The 23,719-nt window shown below is 56.5% G+C and overlaps 9 protein-coding genes across 9 annotated transcripts; 3 read left to right on the top strand and 6 right to left on the bottom strand.

The window, feature by feature from the left end:
- Window positions 1-7: 7 nt before the first annotated feature.
- On the bottom strand, window positions 8-2,272 carry B0T15DRAFT_406465 (amino acid permease/ SLC12A domain-containing protein). The gene is made up of 2 exons (XM_062865311.1): window positions 1,655-2,272; window positions 8-1,589 (listed from the first exon to the last, which is right to left on the bottom strand). The coding sequence occupies exons 1-2, from the start codon at window positions 1,810-1,812 to the stop codon at window positions 110-112; spliced, it is 1,638 nt and encodes a 545-aa protein (XP_062725631.1). The 5' UTR covers window positions 1,813-2,272; the 3' UTR covers window positions 8-109.
- A 1,166-nt stretch (window positions 2,273-3,438) lies between these two features.
- On the bottom strand, window positions 3,439-4,347 carry B0T15DRAFT_16212 (Endoribonuclease L-PSP/chorismate mutase-like protein). The gene has a single exon (XM_062862121.1). It carries the CDS (start codon window positions 4,052-4,054, stop codon window positions 3,602-3,604), a length of 453 nt encoding a protein of 150 aa, XP_062725630.1. The 5' UTR covers window positions 4,055-4,347; the 3' UTR covers window positions 3,439-3,601.
- A 302-nt stretch (window positions 4,348-4,649) lies between these two features.
- B0T15DRAFT_385553 (aldehyde dehydrogenase domain-containing protein) lies at window positions 4,650-6,336 on the top strand (the record flags this gene model as incomplete). The annotated part of the gene is made up of 3 exons (XM_062864286.1): window positions 4,650-5,104; window positions 5,163-5,380; window positions 5,438-6,336. The coding sequence occupies 3 exons, from the start codon at window positions 4,650-4,652 to the stop codon at window positions 6,334-6,336; spliced, it is 1,572 nt and encodes a 523-aa protein (XP_062725629.1).
- A 979-nt stretch (window positions 6,337-7,315) lies between these two features.
- Window positions 7,316-8,580, top strand: B0T15DRAFT_516697 (uncharacterized protein). Its single transcript, XM_062868270.1, has one exon. The coding sequence runs from the start codon at window positions 7,513-7,515 to the stop codon at window positions 8,422-8,424; it is 912 nt and encodes a 303-aa protein (XP_062725628.1). The 5' UTR covers window positions 7,316-7,512; the 3' UTR covers window positions 8,425-8,580.
- A 29-nt stretch (window positions 8,581-8,609) lies between these two features.
- Window positions 8,610-9,759, bottom strand: B0T15DRAFT_488551 (uncharacterized protein; the record flags this gene model as incomplete). Its single annotated transcript, XM_062866522.1, has 3 exons — window positions 8,610-9,259; window positions 9,324-9,691; window positions 9,749-9,759. 3 exons carry the CDS (start codon window positions 9,757-9,759, stop codon window positions 8,610-8,612), a joined length of 1,029 nt encoding a protein of 342 aa, XP_062725627.1.
- Window positions 9,760-10,151: 392 nt separating this feature from the next.
- B0T15DRAFT_570538 (putative cytochrome P450) lies at window positions 10,152-12,062 on the top strand (the record flags this gene model as incomplete). The annotated part of the gene is made up of 4 exons (XM_062870839.1): window positions 10,152-10,202; window positions 10,291-10,911; window positions 11,008-11,696; window positions 11,788-12,062. 4 exons carry the CDS (start codon window positions 10,152-10,154, stop codon window positions 11,948-11,950), a joined length of 1,524 nt encoding a protein of 507 aa, XP_062725626.1. The 3' UTR covers window positions 11,951-12,062.
- A 424-nt stretch (window positions 12,063-12,486) lies between these two features.
- Window positions 12,487-14,283, bottom strand: B0T15DRAFT_506585 (cytochrome P450 monooxygenase; the record flags this gene model as incomplete). The annotated part of the gene is made up of 4 exons (XM_062867590.1): window positions 12,487-12,521; window positions 12,583-12,963; window positions 13,097-13,616; window positions 13,711-14,283. The coding sequence occupies 4 exons, from the start codon at window positions 14,281-14,283 to the stop codon at window positions 12,487-12,489; spliced, it is 1,509 nt and encodes a 502-aa protein (XP_062725625.1).
- Window positions 14,284-15,003: 720 nt separating this feature from the next.
- B0T15DRAFT_386422 (putative monocarboxylate permease) lies at window positions 15,004-16,538 on the bottom strand (the record flags this gene model as incomplete). The annotated part of the gene is made up of 3 exons (XM_062864324.1): window positions 15,004-15,963; window positions 16,073-16,214; window positions 16,321-16,538. 3 exons carry the CDS (start codon window positions 16,536-16,538, stop codon window positions 15,004-15,006), a joined length of 1,320 nt encoding a protein of 439 aa, XP_062725624.1.
- A 1,413-nt stretch (window positions 16,539-17,951) lies between these two features.
- B0T15DRAFT_386897 (uncharacterized protein) lies at window positions 17,952-20,351 on the bottom strand (the record flags this gene model as incomplete). Its single annotated transcript, XM_062864353.1, has 2 exons — window positions 17,952-19,712; window positions 19,803-20,351. 2 exons carry the CDS (start codon window positions 20,349-20,351, stop codon window positions 17,952-17,954), a joined length of 2,310 nt encoding a protein of 769 aa, XP_062725623.1.
- Window positions 20,352-23,719: the final 3,368 nt, after the last annotated feature.

The following is a 23,719-nucleotide window of genomic DNA, read 5'->3' as shown; positions in this document are numbered from 1 at the left end:
TCTAGCATGCGACACCGAGACTGACCGAGCCTTTTGAATATCACCGCCGAAATACTCGCTGAACACATGCATACATACTGAATACAGCGCCGCCCCACCCCCAACTCCTCTATGCGATCCAAAACCAGACTTTTTGCACAATGTTCTTGGGAACAGGCTCGTGGTCGTTGGCGCAGAATTCATCCATCTCCTTCTTGCCGGTCAGGACATCAATCTCGTGCAGCTTCTTGGCGAAGGGCGTCCTGAACCGCAGCTTGTGGCCGAAATAGAGCAACAAGAAGGCCGGGATGGTGATGTACGCAGCCAGAAAGTCCTGGTAGTTCCACCGGCTCGGCGAAAACACTTGGAACCCGTTCGTGAGTGTCAGCAGGGACACAATCAGCAGCGTGAACCACGCCGCGTACGGCTGCGCAATCGTCCGGAAGGGCAGGGCGTCCATCATGCCGTTGTAGGTCATGGCGGCACGGAAGCGAAGGTACGTGATCAGCACGACGATCCAGGCAATGAATCCCGATATCGTCGATATGTTCGAGAACCAGAGGAAGACCTTCGCTCCGTTCTCGGACACGTTTAGGTACGCCAACAAGCCGAAAGCCCAGGTTGCGAGCACGGCGGCGTAGGGCACGCCCCGCGGCGTCGTCTTTGCGAGGAAGCTGGGCGCCTGTCCCGTTACCGCCATAGAATAGAGAATGCGGGAGCCTGAGTAGAGGAATGCGTTACCAGCCGACCATGCCGAGGTCAGGATGGCGGCGTTGATGACGTGGTTGAGGCTGCCGATGCCCGCCCGCTGGATGCCGATTACCCAAGGGCTGGCGTTGGCATTAGACTCGGGCGAAAGCAGCTGGGGGTCGTTGTAAGGAACGAGGCAGCCGATGATCAAGCTGCTGACGCCGTAGAAGAGGGCCAGACGAGCAAGAAAGCGGCGTGCGGCCTTGGGGATGTTGCGGCGGGGGGCGACTGTCTCGCCCGCCGCGAGACCGATGAGTTCCGGCGAGGTGATGAAGCTGAAGCCGGCGCGGACGAACGCTGTCCAATAAGCGGTAAATCGCCCCGTCGCTCCCGTCCCAACGTATTCCTTGAATGCGCCGGGATTGTTCCAGTACTTGAATCCGATGGCACCGCCTTGAGGGGCGCCGCCAGCCATGATGACAATACCCATGATGACCAAGCCGACGATTGTGATCAGCTTGATGCTGGCGAACCAGAACTCGGCCTCACCAAAGACTTCCACCGCAATGATGTTGAGGAGGAGACAGACAACCAGGATGATGGTGATCCAGACAGCAGTCGGGACCGGCGTATCCCAATACTCGAGCAAGATCGAACCCGCAGTCGCCTCGGCTGCGACCAGGATCGCATACGCGTACCAGTAATTCCAACCCAGGGCGAATGCCAGACTCTTGTCGACGTAGCGCTCGGTGAAGTAGGGTAATGTGATGCCTTTCATCGGTAAATATGTCGTCATCTCGGCGATGGTGTTCATGACGATCCACACAACAAGCATCATGGAGAGATATCCCAGCCATAATGGTACGGGGCCGACCATGGCCAGGATCCCGCCAGACCCGACGAAAAGACCTGTTCCGATGCTGTTCAAACCGGCGTCAGCGATTGATAGTTCGGCGAAAAATACGGGAAAGGGGCAAAGACGTACGCGCCACCGAGTGCCATGAACTGAATGTGCCGACTTTTGAGACCCCGTTGGAGCTGCGCGGCGCGGTCGAGGACAATGATGCCATCGACGACGACCTGCGAGCCGGCCTGCGCCTCGTCGGCACTCGGGCTGTCAAGGTAGCCTCCCTCGTCCTTCATCTTGTCGGTGCCGTCGGGTTACTCGCCTCTAGTCGGCAGCAATTGGTTGATGGTGGATTGATATCTGTACGGGAGAGCCTCTCGTTTTATCTTTTGGAAAGCCCTGTTAAGGACCCCACGTCGCCGATCCTGGAGCGAACGATGCGACGCGGTGGGGAAGAGATAAGAGGGGATCCACGATGGCGTATCGGACCGTCTGTTTACACTAGTATGTGGAACTCGGATGACTTGCGCCTCGAAGAGGTGGTTGATCGAGATAGCTGAGGTGGAATGAGGAAAGATTGTCAGCCACCAACACAGCAGAATGGTCTCAAGAAACATGATAATAAACACGGCATGACGCGACTTTTTGGCACGTGGATTTGAACATGGGACGGCCACTACCGGCCCCGTGTCCGGGGAAGCGGATGAGGGGAAAACATGCTGGATGATACCGTCGCCGGCCTTGGCATATGTGGGGTTTGGGGAAACCCCAGTCGACATGTTATTGACCTTCCTATTTCGTATTAGTTGGGCCAAGGGAGCCCACTGCCGAGTGCGCTAGTGCAGGGGTCTTGGATCTTGATGCCGTTGACCCACACACGCGAACTGCTTCATGTCAGCGTTAGCTTGATTTTTCAACCGCGACTATCCGAACATCACAGATAAGCAACTTGATTGCGCCAGGGATGATACTCCGAAGTCGGTAGAGAAGCAGGTAAGCTTTGCGGTCTTGTCGACACTGGTCTCTTTTTCCTAATTTGTCAATAACGTCCGACAAGCTGGGCAGAAGCACAGAAGTGGAAGCTTTTCCCCACGAAAGGCAGAGGCAGCCGAACTTCCAGGACGCCAAGGCCAGTCAGGGCGGTCAGTCAGTCACGGTTCCATACTCCGTACACTCGGCGTGAGTTCGGCCTTTCAACCGAGGCCAAGCTCATTATTATTAGAGTGCCAGAAGCGGAGGAGCTTGGTGTATGTGAAGCGATTAGTCAAGCTCCTTCGCCGGGTTCTCCCCCAGCCCAATAAGGTGTACAACTTGATTCATCACTCTTGTCTCGAGTCTCTAGACGGCAAGAATTGATCCGCAACTGGGACATACCCGCCAGGGGACCGCGCTTATGCACGGGAATTTTCGAGAACTCCCCGCATGGGACACCAATGGAGCCTGCGCTAGTTCGAAGACGGCGCGGCTGAGGGGCCCACCTGGGGACCTCCTGAGCCGATCTATAGATTCTAGAATCCCGAGGCGAATTGTCTTCTTGACACTGCCAACACTTCACAGGGGCCACAATGTGAAGGTGTTTTGGGGGGATTTAGGATTCGTGAATACTTTCGCTCCTGGTCATGCTCATGGTCACATAGAAATTGGGAAGCAGAGGATAAATGAACTGCGAGGTTCCTTGAGACCATTGCCGGGGATTGACGTGTCTCGGCAGCGGCTACTCAGTTCAAACCTTACAAATATGGGGAGGACTGCCTCCTAGATGCTTGGAGCAATCAGCTATTGCTCGGTCGACCGCACAAGGAGCTAGGAGGAGGATAACTGGTTGCATAGTCGAAGAGACATTCGAATATCTTTGCATGGACAATAACCAAAGAAGAACCATGAAAGCAAGGCTCTCATCAATTTCCACTCCTTTCAGCCGCATCAGCCCCTTTCTCGCTCTCCACCAAGCAGACTTCGAGGTTCCCAGGTTCCAAGGTTCCGATGTTTCCGGCTGGACCGGCTCACACTTCCTCCTGAAGCTAGCTAGGCAGCCTCCCAAGACAACTTGCCAACCGAGAGCCGTCTAGCCGTCCGTTGCCTTCGTCAATCCGACACGACTGCCTGACACTTGATCTCGACAAGGATCTTCGCGTTCGGCAACCCCGCAACCTGCACACACGTCCGCGCTGGGGCCTTGGTGCGATCTGGCCAGATCTTATTCCACTCGGCGTTCATGGCCCCATAATCGCGCGGTATGTCCACCAGGAATACCGTCGCGTCAACGACGCTCTCTAGGCCGCATTTGCCGTCGGTAGCACCTCGGATGACCGTCTCAATGTTCCGCAGCACAGCCGCTGACTGTGCGCCGCAATCAAGTTCGTAAGAGCCGTCAGGCCTCGTCTCACAACCTTCAAATGTGCCGTCAGGTCGGCGACTGGAGATTCCCGACACAAATATCGCCTTGGCCGTGCTGGGAATGGTTCGGGCGTGAGGGTAGTTGGCGAGGCCCTGGGCCCCGGATGGGAGGAGATAACCTGTCCCGTTGGGTGATGCCATCGTGTCGAGGTTCCAGGGTAAAATGAGCTGAGAAGCTGGTGAACCGGGGTTGCTGGTGTGACTTCCAGCACAATTTCCCCCTTCCGCTGACCTCTTCGCAAATTATCTATCGATCAATCACTCGACAGTCCATTTCCCGCGAGCTGTGGGACTTGGGGGACACCCCGCAATCCCGCATTTCTCCGCTCCACCTCCGCACTGAGCTCAGGCCACCATACACCTTCCTCCACGTTGACATCCGTGATCCGTTCCGAGATACAAGCAGTAAGAACGCAAAAGGTCGTACACACATCTCCTCAACTCCAGCAAGTTCAAGATCTTGGAAGGTAATAATGAAAGAAAAAGAGAACGGGGGAAGATGTAGACCAGAGAGGTAAAGACGACGAAGGACTTAGAAGACGACGAAGCAGCTACAAGAAGTTTGTCTCATCATCCATAGTACGAACCAAGATAGCATTGATGTCCAGTATCCGGCTTCTTGTGGCCAGGAAGACAGACGCCACAGTATATCTTGGACATAGTCGAGCCGCTAATCAACACCAGTCGTCCATCGGTTCAGTTCCTCGTCCCATAACCTTGTGGGCTGATGGCCGATATGGAGCAAGCGGGAGAACCGTCGCCGAAGAACATCAGGGATTGCGCCAACGCAATATGGAGCTGCAACACAGTTGACAAGGCAACGGCCTTCATGCAATCGATACCCAGCGAGTTTGCCCTGATCGCTTTGCCGAACTATGTCGCCGGCGAACTGAAGTTACCGTCATCACCATCGACGACTTATGTTGACTCCTTCGAACCTAAAACAGGCAGACGGCTCTACAGCCTTCCGTGTACCCAGCCAAGCGACGTGGAAGAGGCGATTCAGCATGCCAGGTCCGCCTTCCGGACATGGAGGAAGACGTCACGCGCAGAGAGGTCTCGCCATCTCCGCCGCGTGAGCGACTTGCTCCACGAACACCGGGAACTGTTTGCGGTGTGGGAAAGCATTGACCAGGGAAAGACGCTTGAGCGGGCACGTATTGAGGTCGACCGCGCCATTTCAAACTTCTCGTGGGTTACTCCATGACAACCTTGCTTCAAGGCAGGACATTGATCTGATGCCCATCAGATACTTCTCGACCTACATCCTCCATGAGCAGACTGCCGCGCGCATGGTCGACGGCGTCGCCCTCACCTACGAGCACCGCTCACCAGCCGGGGTGTTTGCTCTGATCTCACCGTGGAACATGCCATTGTATCTCCTTACGTGGAAGATCGCTCCATGTATAGCATTCGGGTGCACAGCGGTTGCCAAGCCAAGCGAGATAACGAGCATGTCTGCATACCGTAAGCCCAAGCGAAGACCTTATGGTGTCTTCAGCTATTGAGCTGACGCTCTGCTAGTTTTGGGTATTCTCCTGCAGAAGGCGGAACTCCCTCCTGGGGTCGTCAATATTGTCCTGGGTGACGGGGTCACTACGGGGGCAACGCTCGTAGCGTCCCCGCTGATTGATGGCGTGTCCTTTACCGGGGGCACAGCAACCGGTATCGCGATCCGCCGTGCCACGGCCCACCAGATCAGCAAGCATCTGTCGCTAGAGCTGGGCGGCAAGAACCCGACGTTGGTATTTGCCGATGCTATGGCCGACGCTTCCACACGGGAACGCGCCATTCGCACGACAGCTATGGCTGCCTTCGAGAACCAGGGCGAGATCTGCCTCTGCGGCTCACGTATCTACGTCGAAAGAAGCGTCTACAAGCCTTTCGTCGATGAACTCACCTTATACGTCCGCAATAAGTACAGCCTAGCGAAGGGGTCAATGGGCGCGGTGGCGAGCCTGCAACACTATAACAAGATCAAGGACTACCTCCAACTGGCGTTAGAGGAAAATGCCACGTTCCGCTTGGGAGATGTTCCCCCCACGTTGCACAAGTATGCCAACCAAGGCTACTGGATCGAGCCTACGATCCTGACCGACGTAGCGCCCGAATCGGCGATGCAGAAGGATGAGATCTTTGGCCCGGTCGTCACCGTCACGCCGTTCGATACCGAGGAGGAAGCGGTCCGGCTCGCGAACGCGAGCGAGTACGGACTCGCGGCCGTTCTATTGACTACAGACGGCGCCAGGATGAGGCGCGTCGGCGAGCAGATCGAGGCGGGCCTGGTCTGGGTAAACTGCTGGCTTGTCAGGGAGCTAGGCACGCCGTTCGGCGGGATGAAAAACAGCGGCACGGGGAGGGAAGGGGGGGATTACTCGAGGGATGTCTTCACCGTGGTCAGGACGATGCACCTCCCCGCATGATTGTAGTGTGGTGTGACTCGAGGATGGCTTGGATACTAGTTTGGATTGGAGATTCGTTATCAGTCCTGATTTTTCACGTAACTACCTGTAGTGGTTTATGGCACTGCACTGGTTGCACAAATAACGGTATCGACCACGGCTTCGTCTTCGCTGGTGTGTCGTGCGACGGTAACCTGGGCGTTGGACGGAAGAGGTGCGTAGAGCCAATCAGCAATGCCAACTACATCCGATCCGTGATCCGTCTCCGAGCGGATCGGAACGGATCCGATCGGACTCAGGCGAGCGATCCGATTTGGGCAGGCGCGACTTACAGAGGAATTCTGACATCACCTTGTTTACCACTTCACAGGCAGCTGATGGAAGTTGCATAGGACTTGTGTACACTTCCACAATTCATCTACTACCCGCAGTCCCAGTTTCCGACTTTCCATCGAGTCCCAACCATCCCGCTTTCATCATCAAAGCTCTGGGATACACCTTCATTGACCCTTTCATTTTCCAATTGGCTCTGCCGTAGCGAACACATCCCCCATCATATGATCATCTAAACATCCACTTCCCCAGCACCATCGAAAGATTCGAATCGAAACGCCCAGAAAGTTAGGCAAGCCAACAATGGGGACCTCACCTCGCGAAGACTGTTGCTCCTCCTCGTCCTCCTCCGCCTCGACATCCGCCCACGGCGACCAAACACCTATCAACAACCATGACCCATCCTCACCAGCCTCCCTCTTCCGCATCGACATGCACACGCACATCATGCCTCCTTCCCTCCCGGACCTGGCCTTCTCTTTCACAACCTCATCCGAGTCAAACTACCCATGGCCGGCCTTCCACAAGGCCGCCGACCACGCCACGACGGGCGCGATCGACATGTACGTCGGCGCGCAGTTCTTCCGCCGCGTGACCCCCTCATGCTACGACCCGGCCGCGCGCATTCGCGACATGGACGCCGCGGGCGTCGACGTGCAGGTGCTCAGCACGGTGCCCGTGCTCTTCTGCTACGACGCGCCCCTGCACCCCGCGAGGCAGCTCGCGCGCGCGCTGAACGACCATGTCAGCGGGGTCTGCGCGGACCCGCGGTGGCAGGGCCGGTTTGTCGGCCTGGGCACGGTGCCGCTGCAGGACTGTGCGGCGGCGGTGGAGGAGCTGGATAGGCTGCGCGGGTTGCCGGGCATGGTTGGGGTGCAGATTGGGACGAGCGTGGAGGGATCAGAGAACGGAGAAGGTGATGGGCGGGCGGTGGTGATGTTGGATGACGACAGGCTGGAAGGGTTCTGGGCGAAGTGTGAGGAGTGGGATGTGGCCGTGTTTGCGCACCCGCTTGGGTATGCGCTGACCAGGGAGAATCAGGCGCGATGGGGGAAGTACTGGAGTTCGTGGCTTGTGGGCATGCCGTGTGAGACGGCGCTGGCGATGCATGCGATTATGGGCTCGGGGTTGCTGGTGAGACATCCGAAGCTGAGGCTGTGCTTTGCGCACGGGGGTGGCGCGTTCCCGGCCTTGTTGGGGAGGATACAGCATGGGTTTGACTGCCGGCCGGATCTGGTGGCGACGCAGGCATGTGGCGTGACTCCTACGGAACACTTCAGGGGCGATACGCATTCGACCGCCGAGGAGGAGTTGGAGTCGGGCCGGGGCCAGGGCCAGATATGGGTCGACTCGTTGATGCATGATCCGGACTTGATGGAATATGTCATACGCAAGTTGGGTCCTGGTGGAGCTGGCCGTATCGTGCTCGGAAGCGACTACCCGTTCCCACTGGGCGAGGTCCCGGTGGCGGGGAAAATGCTCACCGAGGATAAGCGACTTGGAAGGTTCATGAGCTGGGAGGAGAGGGCTGGGATTCTAGCAAGGAACGCCATCCGGTTTCTGAAGTTGGGAAAGGGATATCAGGACAAGGTAGACGAACGATTACGGCAGTTCAAGGAACATGTGAAGGATGAGCGTTGGGCTGGCTGGAGACATCGCGATAGTGCCGTCGAGCTGGACGAAGGTGACGGGCTTGAGAGCTTTGACACAAGCAAAGTGAAGCCTGTTGTCGTTCAAGCTGTGGAGATGTCTCCAAGTGGCGGCAGCAGTCCGTAACAGGGAATGACTGTTCGTTTTGTGGATCCGGCAATGGGGGCAGCGATAGCAGTGAGTCAATGATGCAAATCGATGCTTTTCATCAAGTCAGTATCACTTGTATTGTACCTCGCTTCCGAGGGGCATCTACAGAATATGATTCCCCATGCATGTGGACGGCAGCTCGCCTCGAATCGTTTTAGGCTTTAGGTCAGAACGGTGTCAAACACATGCAATGTGTGGCTCCACGCCTTCTCGACTGCTCCATCATTCATCCACTTTTCAAGCAGAGGCCAATCTGCCCTGAGTTCGCCGTAGGAGTTGACTAGGTACAGCCCGTTCATCAGCCCGACCTGCTGGTGTTGCTCACGGCCCCTTAACTTGGATGCTGCGGGCGACATGTAGTCGGTGCTTGTGACAAGAAAGGCATGTCTCTCGCCAGACTCTTGCTCGGACATGGCAATCATGTTGAAGAGCGGGCCGACAACCCATGAGCCGAAGAAGCGAGTGACGGCGTCAAAGAAGCCCTGGGCGGGGGTGGAAAAGGCATTCGACACAATGCTGGTTTTCACCAAGCCCGGGTGGCCGTGGATGAAGCAGACTTCGGGATTGTTGGCCGCCAGATGGGCCAATGCCAGTGTCTGAAGGCACGCAATGTGGTTGACTGCGCTCATCATGCTGTATGTGGCCCGAAGCCCCATGTCGTCCTCTACCAAGCGCTTCTCGGACCCGCCGGCGAGCACACTGACGACACGCGGCGAGTCGGACAGGCGGAGCAAGGGGAGGAGTTTGTGGACAAGGCGAACACGGCCGTAGTGGGATAGAGACATGCAGCTATCAATGCCCTCCGTGGTGTCTGCCAGGACTCTGTTAGCCGGGTTCGGCCGGGCGAGTTTCAGTTGGATCTAACAGCAACATACACTCCGGGCCACTCAGTGGGATGAAACCCTGGCTCATGAAGAGCAGGTCGAGCTTCGTCTCGGCGCCCAGGACGAGCTCGCACACGCGGTCGATCTCCCGCAGCAGGGAAACGTCTGCTTCGATAAAGCGAATCTGGGCGCCACTGTTGAGCAACTGCAGTCTTTGGGCCTCGTCTGCAAACTTCGCAGCGCTCCTCCCCACGAGGTAAATGATCGGCTCGACTAGATGACGGAGCAATTCCCGTACCGTCGCGAGGCCGATGCCCCTCGTTGCGCCGGTAAAGACGGCGACCAGTCCGCAAGCCCGGTTCCGAAGGCCGTTGTTGTGCCTTCGGACGTGTTGTAGAGTCACCATCGCTATTGCGACGCTGCGCGCGGCGGTCAGGATTCTTGGTTACTTACCTACCCTACCTTACCTACCTTACGCGTCGTACATGGATGAAGTAACCAGCGTACATGACACTTAAGACACTTCTTGCCAGCCCCGGCCTTAGCTCGCTCTCTTCGAATTTACCGCCGACCATGGCCGCGGGCCCGAATTCTCCGCAATCGCCTGGAAGGGCCGACATATGCAGTCACTCGCGATCCGACCCTCGGATTCCGAGACATGGAAGCGGGCAAGTCGATTGCAACAGTTACCAGCGGGGAAACAGCCAAAGAATACCCTCCAGGTTCCTTATGTCTTCCTTCCCGGTCAGGCTCTGTTAGTCAAAGCTCTCGGGTTGGAACCCTACGTTTTTCTGTTTCCGCCCGTATACTAGTACATCCTAGTACTCTTAACGTCCTTCTTGCAACTGCTAGGTGGCTAACAGCACAACTGTCGCCACCATGGCCGGCCTCATTCCTTTGGCATGTGTTGCTTGCGTGCTGCTGTTGGTCGTAAGTCCAGCCCCGGCTAAGTTCCCACAAAAGCAATACTGCACCTCATTGAGGCTCATTGCCTTATACATGTACTGACTATCTTCAGTACTGGGTCTCAGGCGCAGCATACAACCTTTTCCTGCATCCCCTGCGCAGGTATCCCGGGCCACGCCACTGGGCAGCCACGCGGCTATTCCTGACGGCTAGCACTCTCCGAGGCCGCGCCGTTCACGAAATCAACGCCATGCACCGCCGATACGGCCACGTGGTGCGCATTGCGCCCGACCAGCTCAGCTATACCGACGAGCGGGCCTGGCGAGACATCTGTGGCGTAACACGTGCCGCGCCGCTCGGCATGAGGAAGGACGACCGGCTCAACGACCTGGTGGGGGGGCACGCCACAAACCCGGACCCCTCCAAGCACAAGGCCGACATGCAGCACACCCGCATGCGCCGGGCACTAGCTCCGGCGTTCACGATGGCCTCCCTGCGGCAGCAGGTGCCGCTGGTAATGCGTCACGTCGACGAGCTGGTTGCCCTGCTCATGACCGCCGCGAGGGAGGGCCGACCAGTCGATATGGGCCGTCTTTATACCTTCACGCTTTACGACATCTTTTCTGATCTGTTCCTTGGGGAGTCGTTTCACCTGCTCAGCGACGCAGCCTTGCACCAGTGGGCTTCCTCCATGGTTGGCTTCGCGAAAGCAACAACTGCCCTGGCAGCTCTGGTATGAATGCCCAGAATATCCTGTCTCTCTACTATATGCCCTGTCTGATCCATGCTTCACGTTGGGCGAGCTAGCCAACTTACATCTCACTACTAGTCTCACTTCCCTCTCGCACGATTGGTGATTCGCCTCCTGCTCAAATTCGCGGGCGCCAAATCGCGAGACGCTTTCATGAACCCGTGCTTCGATCGCTTTGAGCGGCGCGCCGCGCAAGGCTCTAAGGGAGGCACCACCGGTGGGCGATGCGATGTCGTGCATTTTGTCCTGGAGTCGAGGAACTCGAAACAGCAAGTCACAGAGAAGGAGCTGCGCGACTTCTCCCCCTTCTTGATGATCGGGGGCGGCGAGACCATGGCGAGTCTGATGCCGTGCCTGACCTATCTCTTGCTGAAGCACCCGGACGTGTATCAGCGCCTCACGAGCGAAATCCGCGGGGCGGATTTTGCCTCGGACGCAACCGCAGACCTGACAGTGGAGGGGATCCTCCGTCTCCCTTACTTGGGAGCGTGCATCGACGAGGCCTTGCGCATGTATCCTCCCGTCCCCCACGGCAACGAGCGTGTGGTGCCCGCCGGAGGCGCATCCGTTTGCGGAGATCGCCTCCCCGAGGGGACCATCGTCGTGGTGTCCCAGCTGTCCACCTACCGCCAGAAGCGCAACTGGTTCCGCCCGGACAGTTTCCTCCCGGAGATGTGGCTGCCCGGGGCCGCGACCGAATTCGCGCAGGATTGCCATGCCTCCTTCAAGCCCTTCCTCGTTGGGCCGCAGGGCTGTGTTGGCCAGGAGTAGGTTTCCAAATCACGTTTGCTTTCATTAAGACTACCTAAGTAGCCGCACTGCAGCCAACATCAGAAGCTGACGGATAGTATCAAACAGACTGGCCAACCTCACAATGCGTCTCATTCTTTCGAAGCTTCTCCTCAATTTTGACTTGGAGTTGGAGCCCGAGTCGGACATGGCATGGCAGGCTGATTTGCCTGTCTACAACGTTTGGATCAAACCGCCTTTGAGGGTGCAGCTCACGAGATGCAGGGGATGATCCGTCATAGGACCTAGAGTACCTGTACGCTATTAGTCATTACCAGCAGAAGTATTCAATGCTATTTTGTCTTGTCTCGAACAATGAAAGGATGGGAGTGCATAAATATGAGAATTGAACCTGGTGAAGGTACAGCTGGTTTGTGTCATTACAGACATTCATAGCGCAGCATTATTCTTACCAACGTGTTTTGACTTCATTTTCGACTTGTGGGTGGCGGAGGGTGAACGGCAAAGTTGCAGCCTAGGTACGATGCGTCAGGTACCTACAGGCAGGCATTCCCTAATAAGGGTCTGGTAAATTACATCTCTGCTGCTATCCATGAGGCTGGAAGAAACGTAGTATATATTGTACGATACGGTACTATCGTAGGGGAGCTAGGTATACTAGTACGAAGTAAGGCGTTGAACCCTACCGCCGGTACAGTGGTACTGGCATTTATGGATACAGCTCATGGACGTTCTCAAGTGCCAGTGATCTCCACGGGGACAAATCCAAAAGATCCCACAAAATGTTCCGACGATACACATGTGAAACTAGGCCCCGCCACCCTTCCCATCCTCCCAAGACACTAACTAATACTAGGTAAGGTTATCAAGCAGGCACCAAGGCCACCTGCACCCCCCACTTACAACTGGGCCCGATGCGCATGACGGCCGCGTAGGGCCTGTCGTCGCGCGGCACGATGTCCCGAAACTGCTGCAGCAGGCGCAGCAGGACGTAGCTCGCCTCGGTATCGACGAGCACGTGGGCGGGACATATGCGCGGCCCGCCACCAAAGGGCACGAAGCGCCACATGGGCCGCTCCGACTCCCAGCGCTCCGGCCGGAACTCCTCGGCGTCGGGGCCCCACGTGTCCGGGTCCCGGTGCATCAGGTAGCGGTTCACGTGCACGACGTCGCCCTTGCGGATGAAGATGGGCCGGTCGCCGCGCGGGCCGCCGCCCGTGGGCAGCGTGGTGTCGCGCAGCGCGATGCGCACCATTTGGAGGCTGTTGGGGTAGAGGCGGTGGGCTGGCAGGATTCGGTGATGGTGAGTAAGGGTGAGTACGGGTTGGGTTTGCGAAACTGCTGCGGAATGGGGAGATTTGGAAAGAGAAAAAAAAAAGAAGCGAAAAGAAAAAAGGAAAAAAGAGAGAAAACATACTCTCGTTAATCACATATCGCAGGTAGCGCAGCGACCGCAGCTGCTCCCATGTGATGGGCTTTCCGGGGGGAGCATGTTCCAGGATCTCGTCGCGCAGCTTCTTGAGGACGCGCGGGTGGCGGGCAAGGGCGTAGACGGCGTTACTGATGAGTACGGAAGTCGTGTCGTTGGAGGGGACCCAGACGCCGATGAGCTGCGACCGCAGCGGCAGCTTGTCCGGCAGCTTGTTCGCCATGACCCAGAGCAAGTCTGTGCGGTCCGAGAGAGCGCTGCCGGCTTCTTTGCACTTAGCCACCTCGGCAAGCGTCTTGTCGATGTGCGCGTCGAGGAAGCGGTGCACCAGGTCCACCTTGGCCAGCCACTTCGCGTCGTGGTGGAAGTGCACCAGTCGGCCCAGCTGCAGGCGCAACCGCAGCCCCTCCTGGACGTCCATCATGGCCCAGGCGACTTCTGCCTTGTCTGGGTCCTGCAGGGAGTGGATCGACTGGCCAAAGAGGAACTCGGTTGAGGTGTCGAGAAACTGCCATGTATTGTATTGTCAGGCACAGTCAGCATAAACCTTCGCCCCGATATCGTAGGGGGTCAGCGGGCAAGTTAGTATGCGCCATTCTTACCCATCGTTTTACCAGCGGCTGGAAGTCGAAGGATGATCCGTCAGAGGGCAAGAGACTAATCAGGTTGTCGACGTGCACCTCCAGTCTGGCCAGGTTTGCGTATCCGGCACGCTCAAAGTATGGCTTGATGAGATTCCGGCTGTACTCCCACAACGGCGGGTCCGTCGTGGAGACGCCGTGCATGGTGAAGGGCAGAGAGGCACCGTTGGCCAGCCGGATGGGCTGGACCCCAAAGTCTTCCCATTGCGACGTCGACATGGCCTTCATGTTCTCGCTCTCGGTCGTGTACACCATGCGGGCGCCCATGAAGGTGGCCGTGAAGGCCTTCCTGCCCTGCGATGCGAAGAGGTCTTTCCAGAACGGCAGGAACCTGTCCTCCTTGAGAGCGCTCACCATCGCGTACACGAAGTCGAGCCCGAGGATGGGGTCGCGGTGCTTGTAGTGCGGCATCTTGGGACAGCAATGCTCCCGCCGCTTGCGATCGTATTGCCAGGCGTCATACAGTCTGATCAGCCCGTAGTAGCAGGTTGCTAGAAGCGCGGCACAGCCGAAGGCGAGGGTAGCTGAAAGCATGATGGATCTCTACGCTTTGTCTCCTCGAAGACTGAAAGGTTTGCTGTTCTGCCGGCGGTAGCGTAAACGATACGGGCAAAGCTCATGAGGGGAACCGATGGACCCGGCCCGTGCGGCTGTTGAGTGAGGTTGTTGGGGTTCGATACGGCGGATACAGTGTCTTCAGCCCGATTCCCGTTTAAGTTTGACAAGAAAGGTAGGAAATCATTCGTCTGTAGACATGCCCACGGGCAGAGGCCGGTTGTAGGCTGTATGCAGCACCGAACGTGTACGGACATCCCGGGGTACCATTCGCTTTGTTTTTGGTCGCATACAGCGCCGGGGATCATATCGGAGGGCTCACCCAGCCCGAGATGCCATCAAGAACGCCGAGCCAACCATGAGATCCCCAGTCGGGTCTGTGGTACCACTGTCAGGCATGAACATGACTCAGTCTACGGTGGCACGAGTGGAATGGATGGGCCAACTCCCATTCTAATCATTAGAGTAGATTACGGAAGGTAACATAAGCATGAGAAAATCTTTCGGTAATTTATTACAAACGATAAGTATCGTAAAGTACATGTAAATATAGCGAGAACAGTAATAGGCACCTACCTTACCTTCCATGGCTCCTTCCTCAGTGGCCCTCTGAGATTAGCCGCGATGGCCACCAAGCCGAACTTGTTTCACAACATCGACACCCTTATCAATTCTCAACACGAAAGGCAAGGCGCCGTCTTAGGTCCTGGACCAGATGCCGGCGGGGCTTACGGCCTTGGCGACAAGCACGACACAAGAACCGAAAAGCACCAGGACGCCGCTCAGGATGGACATGTGCAGCACGCCATCGTTCTTCTTGACCAGCGCACCGTTGATGGGCGGGCTGATGAGGGCGGCAAACGAGGCCACGAACAGGCCCATGCCCATGTACGTGCCGATGTTCCGGGGGTCCTTGGGGCACGAGGCGAGGGTGACGCTGGCGCCGGAGACGATGGCGCCCGAGGCGAAGCCGAAGAAGACGGCGAAGACGATGATGCTGGCGTTGGACTCGCACTTGGTCCAGCACAGCGTGATGACGCCCGACGCGAGCGCCGAGAAGAAGAACATGTTGAAGCGCCCGAGCTTGTCGGCCAGGATCCCCGGGACGACCCGGCCCGGGAAGGACGCGCCGTTCAGGATGGCGAGCAGGTAGCCGGCCAGCGTCTGGTTCATGCCCTTGGTCACGGCGTAGGTCGGCAGGAAGAAGAAGGGCGTGAACATGCCCATGAAGAGGAAGAAGCACGCCACGATGCTGACGGTGTAGACGGGCTCCTTGAAGGCGCCGGGCAAGAGAAAGCCGGACTTGCGCGGCGGGAGGCGGGCCTTGATGGCCAGCGTGGCGTAGGTCAGCACGCCGAGCAGGATGAAGCCGACGATGCGGACGGACCAGCCGAAGCCAAGGCTGCTGCTGTTGAGCATCTTGGACAGCGCGATCGGCCATATCACGCCGCCGATGGACGACCCAGCGATGGCCATGCCCATGGCAGCCGCTCGCTTCTGGTTGAAGTACTGCGGTGTTGCTGCCATGGACGGGCACATGGTCAAGCCGAGCGAGATGCCGCCCATGACGCCCTGAGCGAGCATGAACTGCCAGTATTTCTTGCAGAGGCTGGTCAGCATCTGTGAAAGGACGTACAGCAAGGCACCGGGCCGAATGACCTAAAGTGGGTTAAGGTAGGGAATGTTAGCTCGTACTTTACTGTACCCTACAGTATCGACAAGTCTAGGTGGGAGACTGGGGGTATGGTAAGGAGAGCACACAACGCACCTTGGCACCCCATCGGTCAAACATGGGCCCGCCAACGAGCCCGCCAGCGAAGATGAAGAAGCCCTGAAGCGAACCAATCCATGCGATCTGGTCCGGGCTGTGGTCGCTCAGCTGGTGTGTCTCGTAGTAGGCTTGGAACACCCTGTGAAGTTGCGAATCCAGCCCAGCATCTCGTTAGCGTCGGCCTTCCCTTGGACTCTGGAGCGATGTAACGCAACACAACAAAATTGAACACTAGTAGTACTTACCCCCAAGAGTTGACATATCCGAGCGTGCTGAACATGATCAAGGCCGTCCCCGTTGCGACCATCCAGGCCCGAACACCGCCCTCGGGAAATTCCTGCACGCCGTCGTTCCCCGCGACTGCCGGTCCTTTCTCGAGCGCGACACCTGCGCCGGTGTTGATGTCTTGGGCTCCCCCCTCATTGCGGTCGGCCGAATCGGTCGATGGGTTGGTCGTCGCCATGGTGTACTCCTCGCGGTACCTGCGGTACTGAGAATGGTTCGGAGCAAGGCAAAAGAATGAGTAGACTTTCTGGCGAGCGATGCGAAGAGGTGATGGTGTTTCTTCCAAAGCAAAGAGAAAGCGGTCTAAGCGATCCCCGAAGAGAACAAGAGAAACCGACTTCGACGACATTTCTTGCTCTCTATCTGGTACGTGTGCCAGCCAGTGTTATTGACTTCGGCGAATTCCGGGCTGTTGCCGGAGACGGCGGTCTATTCGGTCTATTCGGCTTATTCGGTCTATCCGGGCTAACAGAGTGCACAACTTATCATCCCAACAAACACCGCTCGGATCCGCCAGTGCCAAAAGCCGTACAGGGTCCGTCCATGATCGTACGTTTGATGCCTTCACATGCGACACTCCGAGACCGTCTACAGGCTATGTTGGCATGGATGATGGAGGTTGTGTTCACCCAGAGTTACCCGAGGCAACCTCACGTTAACGTTATCATACGGTGTCATTGACTGCACTTACCGTACGGTAGGCCATTTTTTTGGATCGCACCCGATCGAGTTGCAAAGGGAAAGGGAGAGGTTGATTTAAGCTCCTGCGCTAAGAGCAGCAACCCATGGAGCTTGGCATTGCTTCCTTCCCTTTTCGGCAGTTATTAAAGCAGCGTGCAGGGGGTTGGCACGCCCCCGGAAGTGCGCTCTGCGCGTGAGTTGCCTCGGCTACACGGCGTGCTTGGGCACGGCGGAAGGACGAAGGACATGTACCATGACTGGAGGCATTTCCAGGGCCCCGTGTTAGGGGCACGCTTTGACAGTGTAGATTGCTCGGCACGTCCCTACATGCCCAGACGGCATATGACCGGGCAGTGTGTGTGTCATGCCCCTTCCACCTCGAACTCAATTGTAGTCGTACAGTCTTTGTGTGCAATCAACCACCAGGCGGAACCTGCGAACCTGCCATCCTCGAGATTCCAAATTTCCAACTTCCAACCTAAGTGGAACACTGCAAAGACATGCTCGCAGTTTCCCGTCTTGGCGGTCCTCGTATAGGCTCGAACGGAGAACCTGCGGTGATGTTACCACCTCCTAATCTGCACAGATAAATTAGGTGTCACTGATAGTGGGTGCAATTGGCCACTGCATAACACCAGCTCTAGAGGCGAGACGCACTTAATTCCATCAACTTCCAACTGTCCGTTCCGAGACAGAAGGTGATGGTGATGGCTACTAGTATTTATACAATCACCCGTTCAGGAACCTCCATGCCTTACCCAACACAACCCTCGAATTGTGCTCATAAAATATCGGGAATCTCAGCTCTACATCTTCTCTCGTAGAGTGGGAGGACGCTCAAAACGGAAGAAAATTCTCCTCCATGTCAACATACGGTCCGGCTCCCTGCGAAAAGAATCATGATCAGATCTCAAGACGCAGGTAGGGCAACAAGCCAAGGTAAGCCCAAAAGTGGGTTACGAACGGGAGAATGGACGTCACCTACAAGGTCGAACCAAAGACTGTTGTCGAAGAGACCAGAGTCGGCGCTGCTTGCGGTCGTTGCACTCCCGGGCAATGTCTGGCCAGCGTCCTCCAGAACTGCGCCAGGACCGATGGCACCGCCTGAAGAGGCAGAATGGGCTTGTGCCATAACCTTCAGTATGTTCTGGCCGTGCTCGAGACTCCTTTTCATCGCCGCACGTATGTCATCCTTGGAAGGGCTAGAAGCCTGCAGCGCGTCGATATGGGCAAGCAAGCCGCTGAAGAAGACGTGGCCGCGCACCGTGGTCTCACCAGCCTCGATCCGCTTTGCAAGCAGCTGCACATACTCGGCCACGATCTTGTACAGCTCCTGCCGCCCGAGAGAGTTGAAGGTCGAACCAATCTGGCCCAGCTCGTCCTCCAGCTGAACGAGCAACTCGATGCACACAAAGATGACGGCTCGGAGAGGTGAGTTGCGGAATATGCCGCTGCCGAGGACCTGCAGCCGAGCATAGTCCTCCTCGACGGCCTGAAAGCTCGTCGCGAGCGAGTTTGGGGCGGCAGGGTGGCAACGAAGCAGCGAGAGGGACAGATCCAGGCAGACCTTGTGGGAGAAATAGTACCTGGGGTTCTTCCTGGCTTTGATGGCGAAAGGGAAATGGAGCACGAGTAGAAAGCGATAGGTTAGCAATTCGAAGAGCTTGACCTGGAAAGCCGTTGGTTGCTGCTGCTGGCCGCTATACGACCGGAAGAGCCGCATGTTCTCTTCCAGGACCACCCTGAGCTTGTTGCCAAGCCGTAACGTCTCGTCGTATGTCTGCTCGGAGCCAAAGTCATTGAGATACTTGGCCACCTCGAGCCGAGCCGGCAACGTCCGTACGAGGGCGCATTGGATCGACGTGCCGGTGAAGTTCGTCAGGGGCTTCGCCATCGCTGCAACACCGCTCACGCCTGGGTCTAGTTGTGCGTCGTCAATGTTGGATGGCGGCCCGCAGTCGTAGTCCGTCTCAGATATCATCGGTGGCCCGCCGGATTCAATGCTTGATTGAACTTGCAGGTCTAGAATAGTGGCCCAGAGCCGCCTTCGCATCTCGCCTTCAAAGCTGCTGATGCCCGGGAGTTTGGACGGGTCATGGTGGAGGCCGAGCATGACAGCGGTCCGCACTAGCGAACCGGCCGATATCCACGTTAACTCGGGGCCGCCGGGAAAGGCCAGCTTGGTGACCAGAAGGAGGCACTGTGTCTGCAGGCCACTGAGGTTCAGCCGCGACTTCTCGCTTGGAGATCCTATCCAGGCCTGGGTGGCCGCAATCCACTGCAGGGCGGATGCGCGGAGACTGTACCGAGGGATATCCGACCCGCCGTAGAGACAGCTACCGAGGGCGCAAACGAGGAGAAGCTGAGCAACAAAGATCGGGCTTGTTGCGCTGGGGTCTGACTGGAATGTCGCGTACTGAAGGCGGAATGTGGGAACATGCAGGATTCTGTACACCGTCTCAAAAGTTCTCAGATACAGGCGCACGAGCTCGTCACAAAGCGGCTGCTGCGGCACATTGCTTGCCAGGGACGCCGAACCGAATCCCGGATCTCGCAGATGAGGCTGGGCCTTGCAGATGCGGCAGAGACGTTTACACTCCTTCAGCAGAGAGTGCAGCTCAGAACGATCGTCTGTCTCGGCCTCCCTGTGGACGTCTAAGACGTATTGAAACTGGGAGGGGCCGGCAGCAGACACAAGTGTCAGTCGAACGAGTCATCCCGTGGAGTGAGGGAAGAAAAAATAAATACAACCGTCACTCACCGCTTCTGAGGAGTTGAGCCAATGGCTTGGGCCATAAAAGCGAGACTTTAGGAAAGAGCCGCATACGGGCGTTGAGCGCCGGTCCGAGTCCGTCGTACTGGCACCTGTCCCGCCAAGCCTGACTCGCCCCTGTGGAGGCATCCGCAAGTCGGCCGAGCTGGCATCGGAGATGGCCGAGGAGCGGGGCCTCAGACCGTCGGGAAGCTGCGGAATGCCGGAACTGGCGGGAAGAAGCATGGAAGCCGTCGGCCGTGGCACGTCGGCGGTGAGCTGTCGCTGCCAGTCCGAAATTGACGTCTCCCGATCCAAATCCCGGCTCCCGTGCGGCGGTGGCCCTCCGTTGTTGATCTTCTCGACCGTCCTCGCCCGCTCCGGCCGGTAGGTGCAGACCTCCAAGCTCGAGCGCTGGCATGGTCCGCAAGGGTTCGCCCGGTCGCACTTGACCTTCCGTCGCCGACACTGCTCGCAGGCCAAGGCAGGCCGCCTCCGCTTTCGGACGATTACGGCTTCGTCGGTGGTCTGGGGCGCGATTGGCAATCCGAACTCCATCGGGGCTTGCGTTTCTGATCGGCCCCAAGACTTTGAGTATGGGCAAGGATATCAGGCGGTGTTTGCCACTGCTTGGTTGCACTGCCCAGTGCCCAGCAGCAGCACCTGGTACCGTAGCACTGCTTGGTTGCACAAGTAATACCAGGTTCTGATGTGCGATGAATTATAATAGAGCGTGCTTTCTTTGGCAGGTCGCGACCATATCCCAGAGCGATATCCTTTGTCAAAGTCTATCGGTCACTGATGATGACTGGGGCGGACATGTGTACCCAGATTAGATTCCGGGACCCCGGGTTCCTGTGGTCTGGAATCTGGATCGCCCGATGGGCAGGGCAGAAGCGGGGCGGCGCTCTTGCTTCGCCAACGACTGACTGTTTCAGTTAGCTGTCGGCCGTAGATGCGGATGATTGTGCAAACACTTTTATTAACCCCTCATGACTTTGTAGGTAAGTGTAACGCACCTAACAATATCGGTTCGGAAAAGACGCCCAGATGAGCTAATGTAGGAACTGCTCAATGTGTGGCCAATTTCCGCGAGTCATAGCTTGAAGAATCGGAGCCGTCCAGCTCGAGCACTCGAGAAACCCCCCCAGGTCTCGCCCATCTAAGACTCGGACGTTACCTTCCAATCACTTTAAGGTCACTGTAGTGACACAATGAACTTATAGCTGCCGTATTGGGCTTCTTCTCTGAGTACTGTGAAACCGCACCTGCATTCTCGGCATGGAAGCTCTTGTCAAGTTGGGGTGCAGGAGCGTAAAACTGGAGCCACCTTGGGGATTTTGGCACTGGAACTCTTCTTCCTGCGGGCAATGTAATCCGTACATACCTAGCTTCTTCGTCGTTACCATCAGACCCCTGTTAAATCATCCTCAGTTTCCGAATCTACGGGACCAGCACAGTAACACCTTTGACTTACTATGGCCCGGGTCGTGTCATCCCCATTTTCGCAACACTCCGTGGTTTGACGGTGGGACTGCAGGTTTCAAAACTAAGCTAGGTATCCTGGACAACTCCAACCAGCCGACTTTGTTCATATCCGTGGCATACCAACCCGCCTCTCGGACTCCGGCGCTAGGGAACGCAATTCTCGCCCGATCCAAACTTCCTCTCACAGGCGGTTTACCAAGCTCCTCCAATTGCATACTAGTATCCGTTTGTCCCATACTTATGAACAGTTCACACATCAAGTACGCGGAGGCTTGAGAACTCCATATCGCCAACCAACCGCAACCACAGCTGACACCACGAGCATATATCCGACAATTGACCCAAGTTCTCCCTTCACCTGGGGGTGTTTGCTTTGCGATCGTCGACTTTGTTATTGAAACATCACCGGCGTTCATGATCTGATACTACTTTTCGTCGCCGACCTAACACCCAGTCCTAAGCAGAGCTCCTTCGAGCTGGTGTTGACCTTTAAAGCGCTCGTCAGAGCGTTAAATTATACCGCGTAACGTGGGGCCTATGCGGTAATCCGCACATGATCCTCTGACATTGTGTACCTGGTAGTCCGGAATGAACCTCTCCGACATCCCTCTCTTGAGGCTTATCAACCTCAGTAAACCAATTACCTTGTCCCGAGGGTCCTTGCATTCCCCGGCGATGACTCGAGAGCAGGCCGTGGAGCGATTGGAGGTGTCTGGGCTGTTTGTCAACATGTCTGTCCATGACAAGCGGCAGCTCGTGAAAGGAAGCAGCGGCATCGTTCGCGGCATGGCCAAGATTTCCGAAGCTCTTGTCATAGTGGTACTAAGGGAATTGTACCCCATCGCATAGAATAGTCCGAAAGTACTCCCATACTATCCGAGCATTGCCGCAGTATAGTAGAACGGCGCTGACCAAGTAAGAATTCCTGAATCACCCAGGCCCCGGACCAGTATGAACGATTGGCGAGGTCTTTGAGGCGGCCATATCAGTCACACGGATCGACTTCGATGGTCTTGATGGATAGTAGTTGATTATTCGGAATGATGATATCACCGGGAATCTTGGGCAGACAGAGCCAAACGGACACGTGGTCTACTCTGCTGTAGGTCTCGTTCATATGTCGGACCTGAGAATTCCTCTCAGCGCTGCTGCTTTGGTCGACGCAGATAGCGTCGACCCAGAGCCTATTTGCTGAACCGGGTGCTACCTTCCAAGATATTACAAGCAGGAACATAGGTTGGGCCTCACGTAGAACTTCCCATCGTTCATCGAGTACCATAGGCAAAAAAAAGGCCATCTCAATGCGGAAGTCAAAGGAACATCTGTAACAGTCCGCACTGACTGCAATGACGAATTGGGCTTCAAGACTGGAGTAATGTACGTCTACCAAGATGTCGAAGAGCCTATGACAAATACTTTCTGGCCGTCAGCAACGGAATCGGCATGGAATAACCTGAAGCAGAAGACAACTATCGATCTGAAATCCAAGGTAGTAATCGATGGGAAACCGAGTACACTTCTCTGCTGGACAAAGTCGGTGTATGTCAGAACAGCGTGCGTCAGCCAAATGATGTGCCAGCATTGAAGTCTCAATATGGAACCTGAGAGTACTGACAACACAGGCGGACTGGACTGTAACGATCCGAAGTAAGGAGCCTCTCAGGGTAGACGCATGATCATCAGTAACCGAGCGTGCGATGATGAAACCCCTTGCCGCCATCACTGCGCGCTTCGTGAAACAACCAGGTTAATAATACGCCCTGGCTTCCACTCCTGGCCCTATGTTCTAGATCATCTGAGGCCCAATGGAGAGTGACTTCCAGGATTGAAAACCCAGACTTGGGTCAGTGACAATGAGCAGCGCGCCACGATATCCTGCTAGTCAGCTTCTCAGAGTCCTGGGTTGACTTGATGCCATGAAACAGTTCGAAGTATTATGTTGGCTCTCTCAGACTCTCAATCGACCCTGGCCCTCAGCGGCTAAACGCCAAAAGATTCATTCCAGCTCTGGCGACCAGCAGCTCATCTCCGGCATCTACTGTGTACTGTGTAGTCGCGCGTTTATCGACTTATTAGTGTCGAGAGTGGTTCCCAGGGGCTAGCGTCGTCTTCATTCGAATTCGGCTCCGTGCTGTCGGGTTGAGAACATACCATTGTTGGGGCGATGATTCAATGATGAGTTGGTTGTCCCACGAGACTGGTGCTTTGCAGTTTGCTCAGCACAAGGACCGTGCATTATTGGACCTTGCAGCCATTAGTCGCTTGGCGGCCTCGCAATTCAGTTGTCTGCAGCTGGGGACGAGTTCTGCCATCTGGCAGGACTCTCTTGTCGTTGATCATGCATCTCATCAATGGAAGGCGGTGCAGCCCACCAGGCTGCCAGGGTGGATGTCCTCGGCCGCTGTGCAAAACGTGGGGAAACTACCTTGTGAAATTGT

The sequence above is a fragment of the Chaetomium strumarium genome, assembly GCF_033439665.1.
Source record: "Chaetomium strumarium strain CBS 333.67 chromosome Unknown B0T15scaffold_1, whole genome shotgun sequence".
Lineage (NCBI taxonomy): Eukaryota > Fungi > Ascomycota > Sordariomycetes > Sordariales > Chaetomiaceae > Chaetomium > Chaetomium strumarium.
This window is presented reverse-complemented; position numbering and strand designations above follow the sequence as displayed.

Bases quoted from the DNA above. Each gene is read 5' to 3' on its own strand.
- B0T15DRAFT_406465 (XM_062865311.1), bottom strand. From the start codon at position 1,812: ATGAAGGACGAGGGAGGCTACCTTGACAGCCCGAGTGCCGACGAGGCG. The intron at 1,590-1,654 runs GTACGTCTTTGC...CGGTTTGAACAG, and splicing joins TTCATGGCACTCGGTGGCGC to CATCGGAACAGGTCTTTTCG.
- B0T15DRAFT_16212 (XM_062862121.1), bottom strand. From the start codon at position 4,054: ATGGCATCACCCAACGGGACAGGTTATCTCCTCCCATCCGGGGCCCAG.
- B0T15DRAFT_516697 (XM_062868270.1), top strand. From the start codon at position 7,513: ATGGTTGGGGTGCAGATTGGGACGAGCGTGGAGGGATCAGAGAACGGA.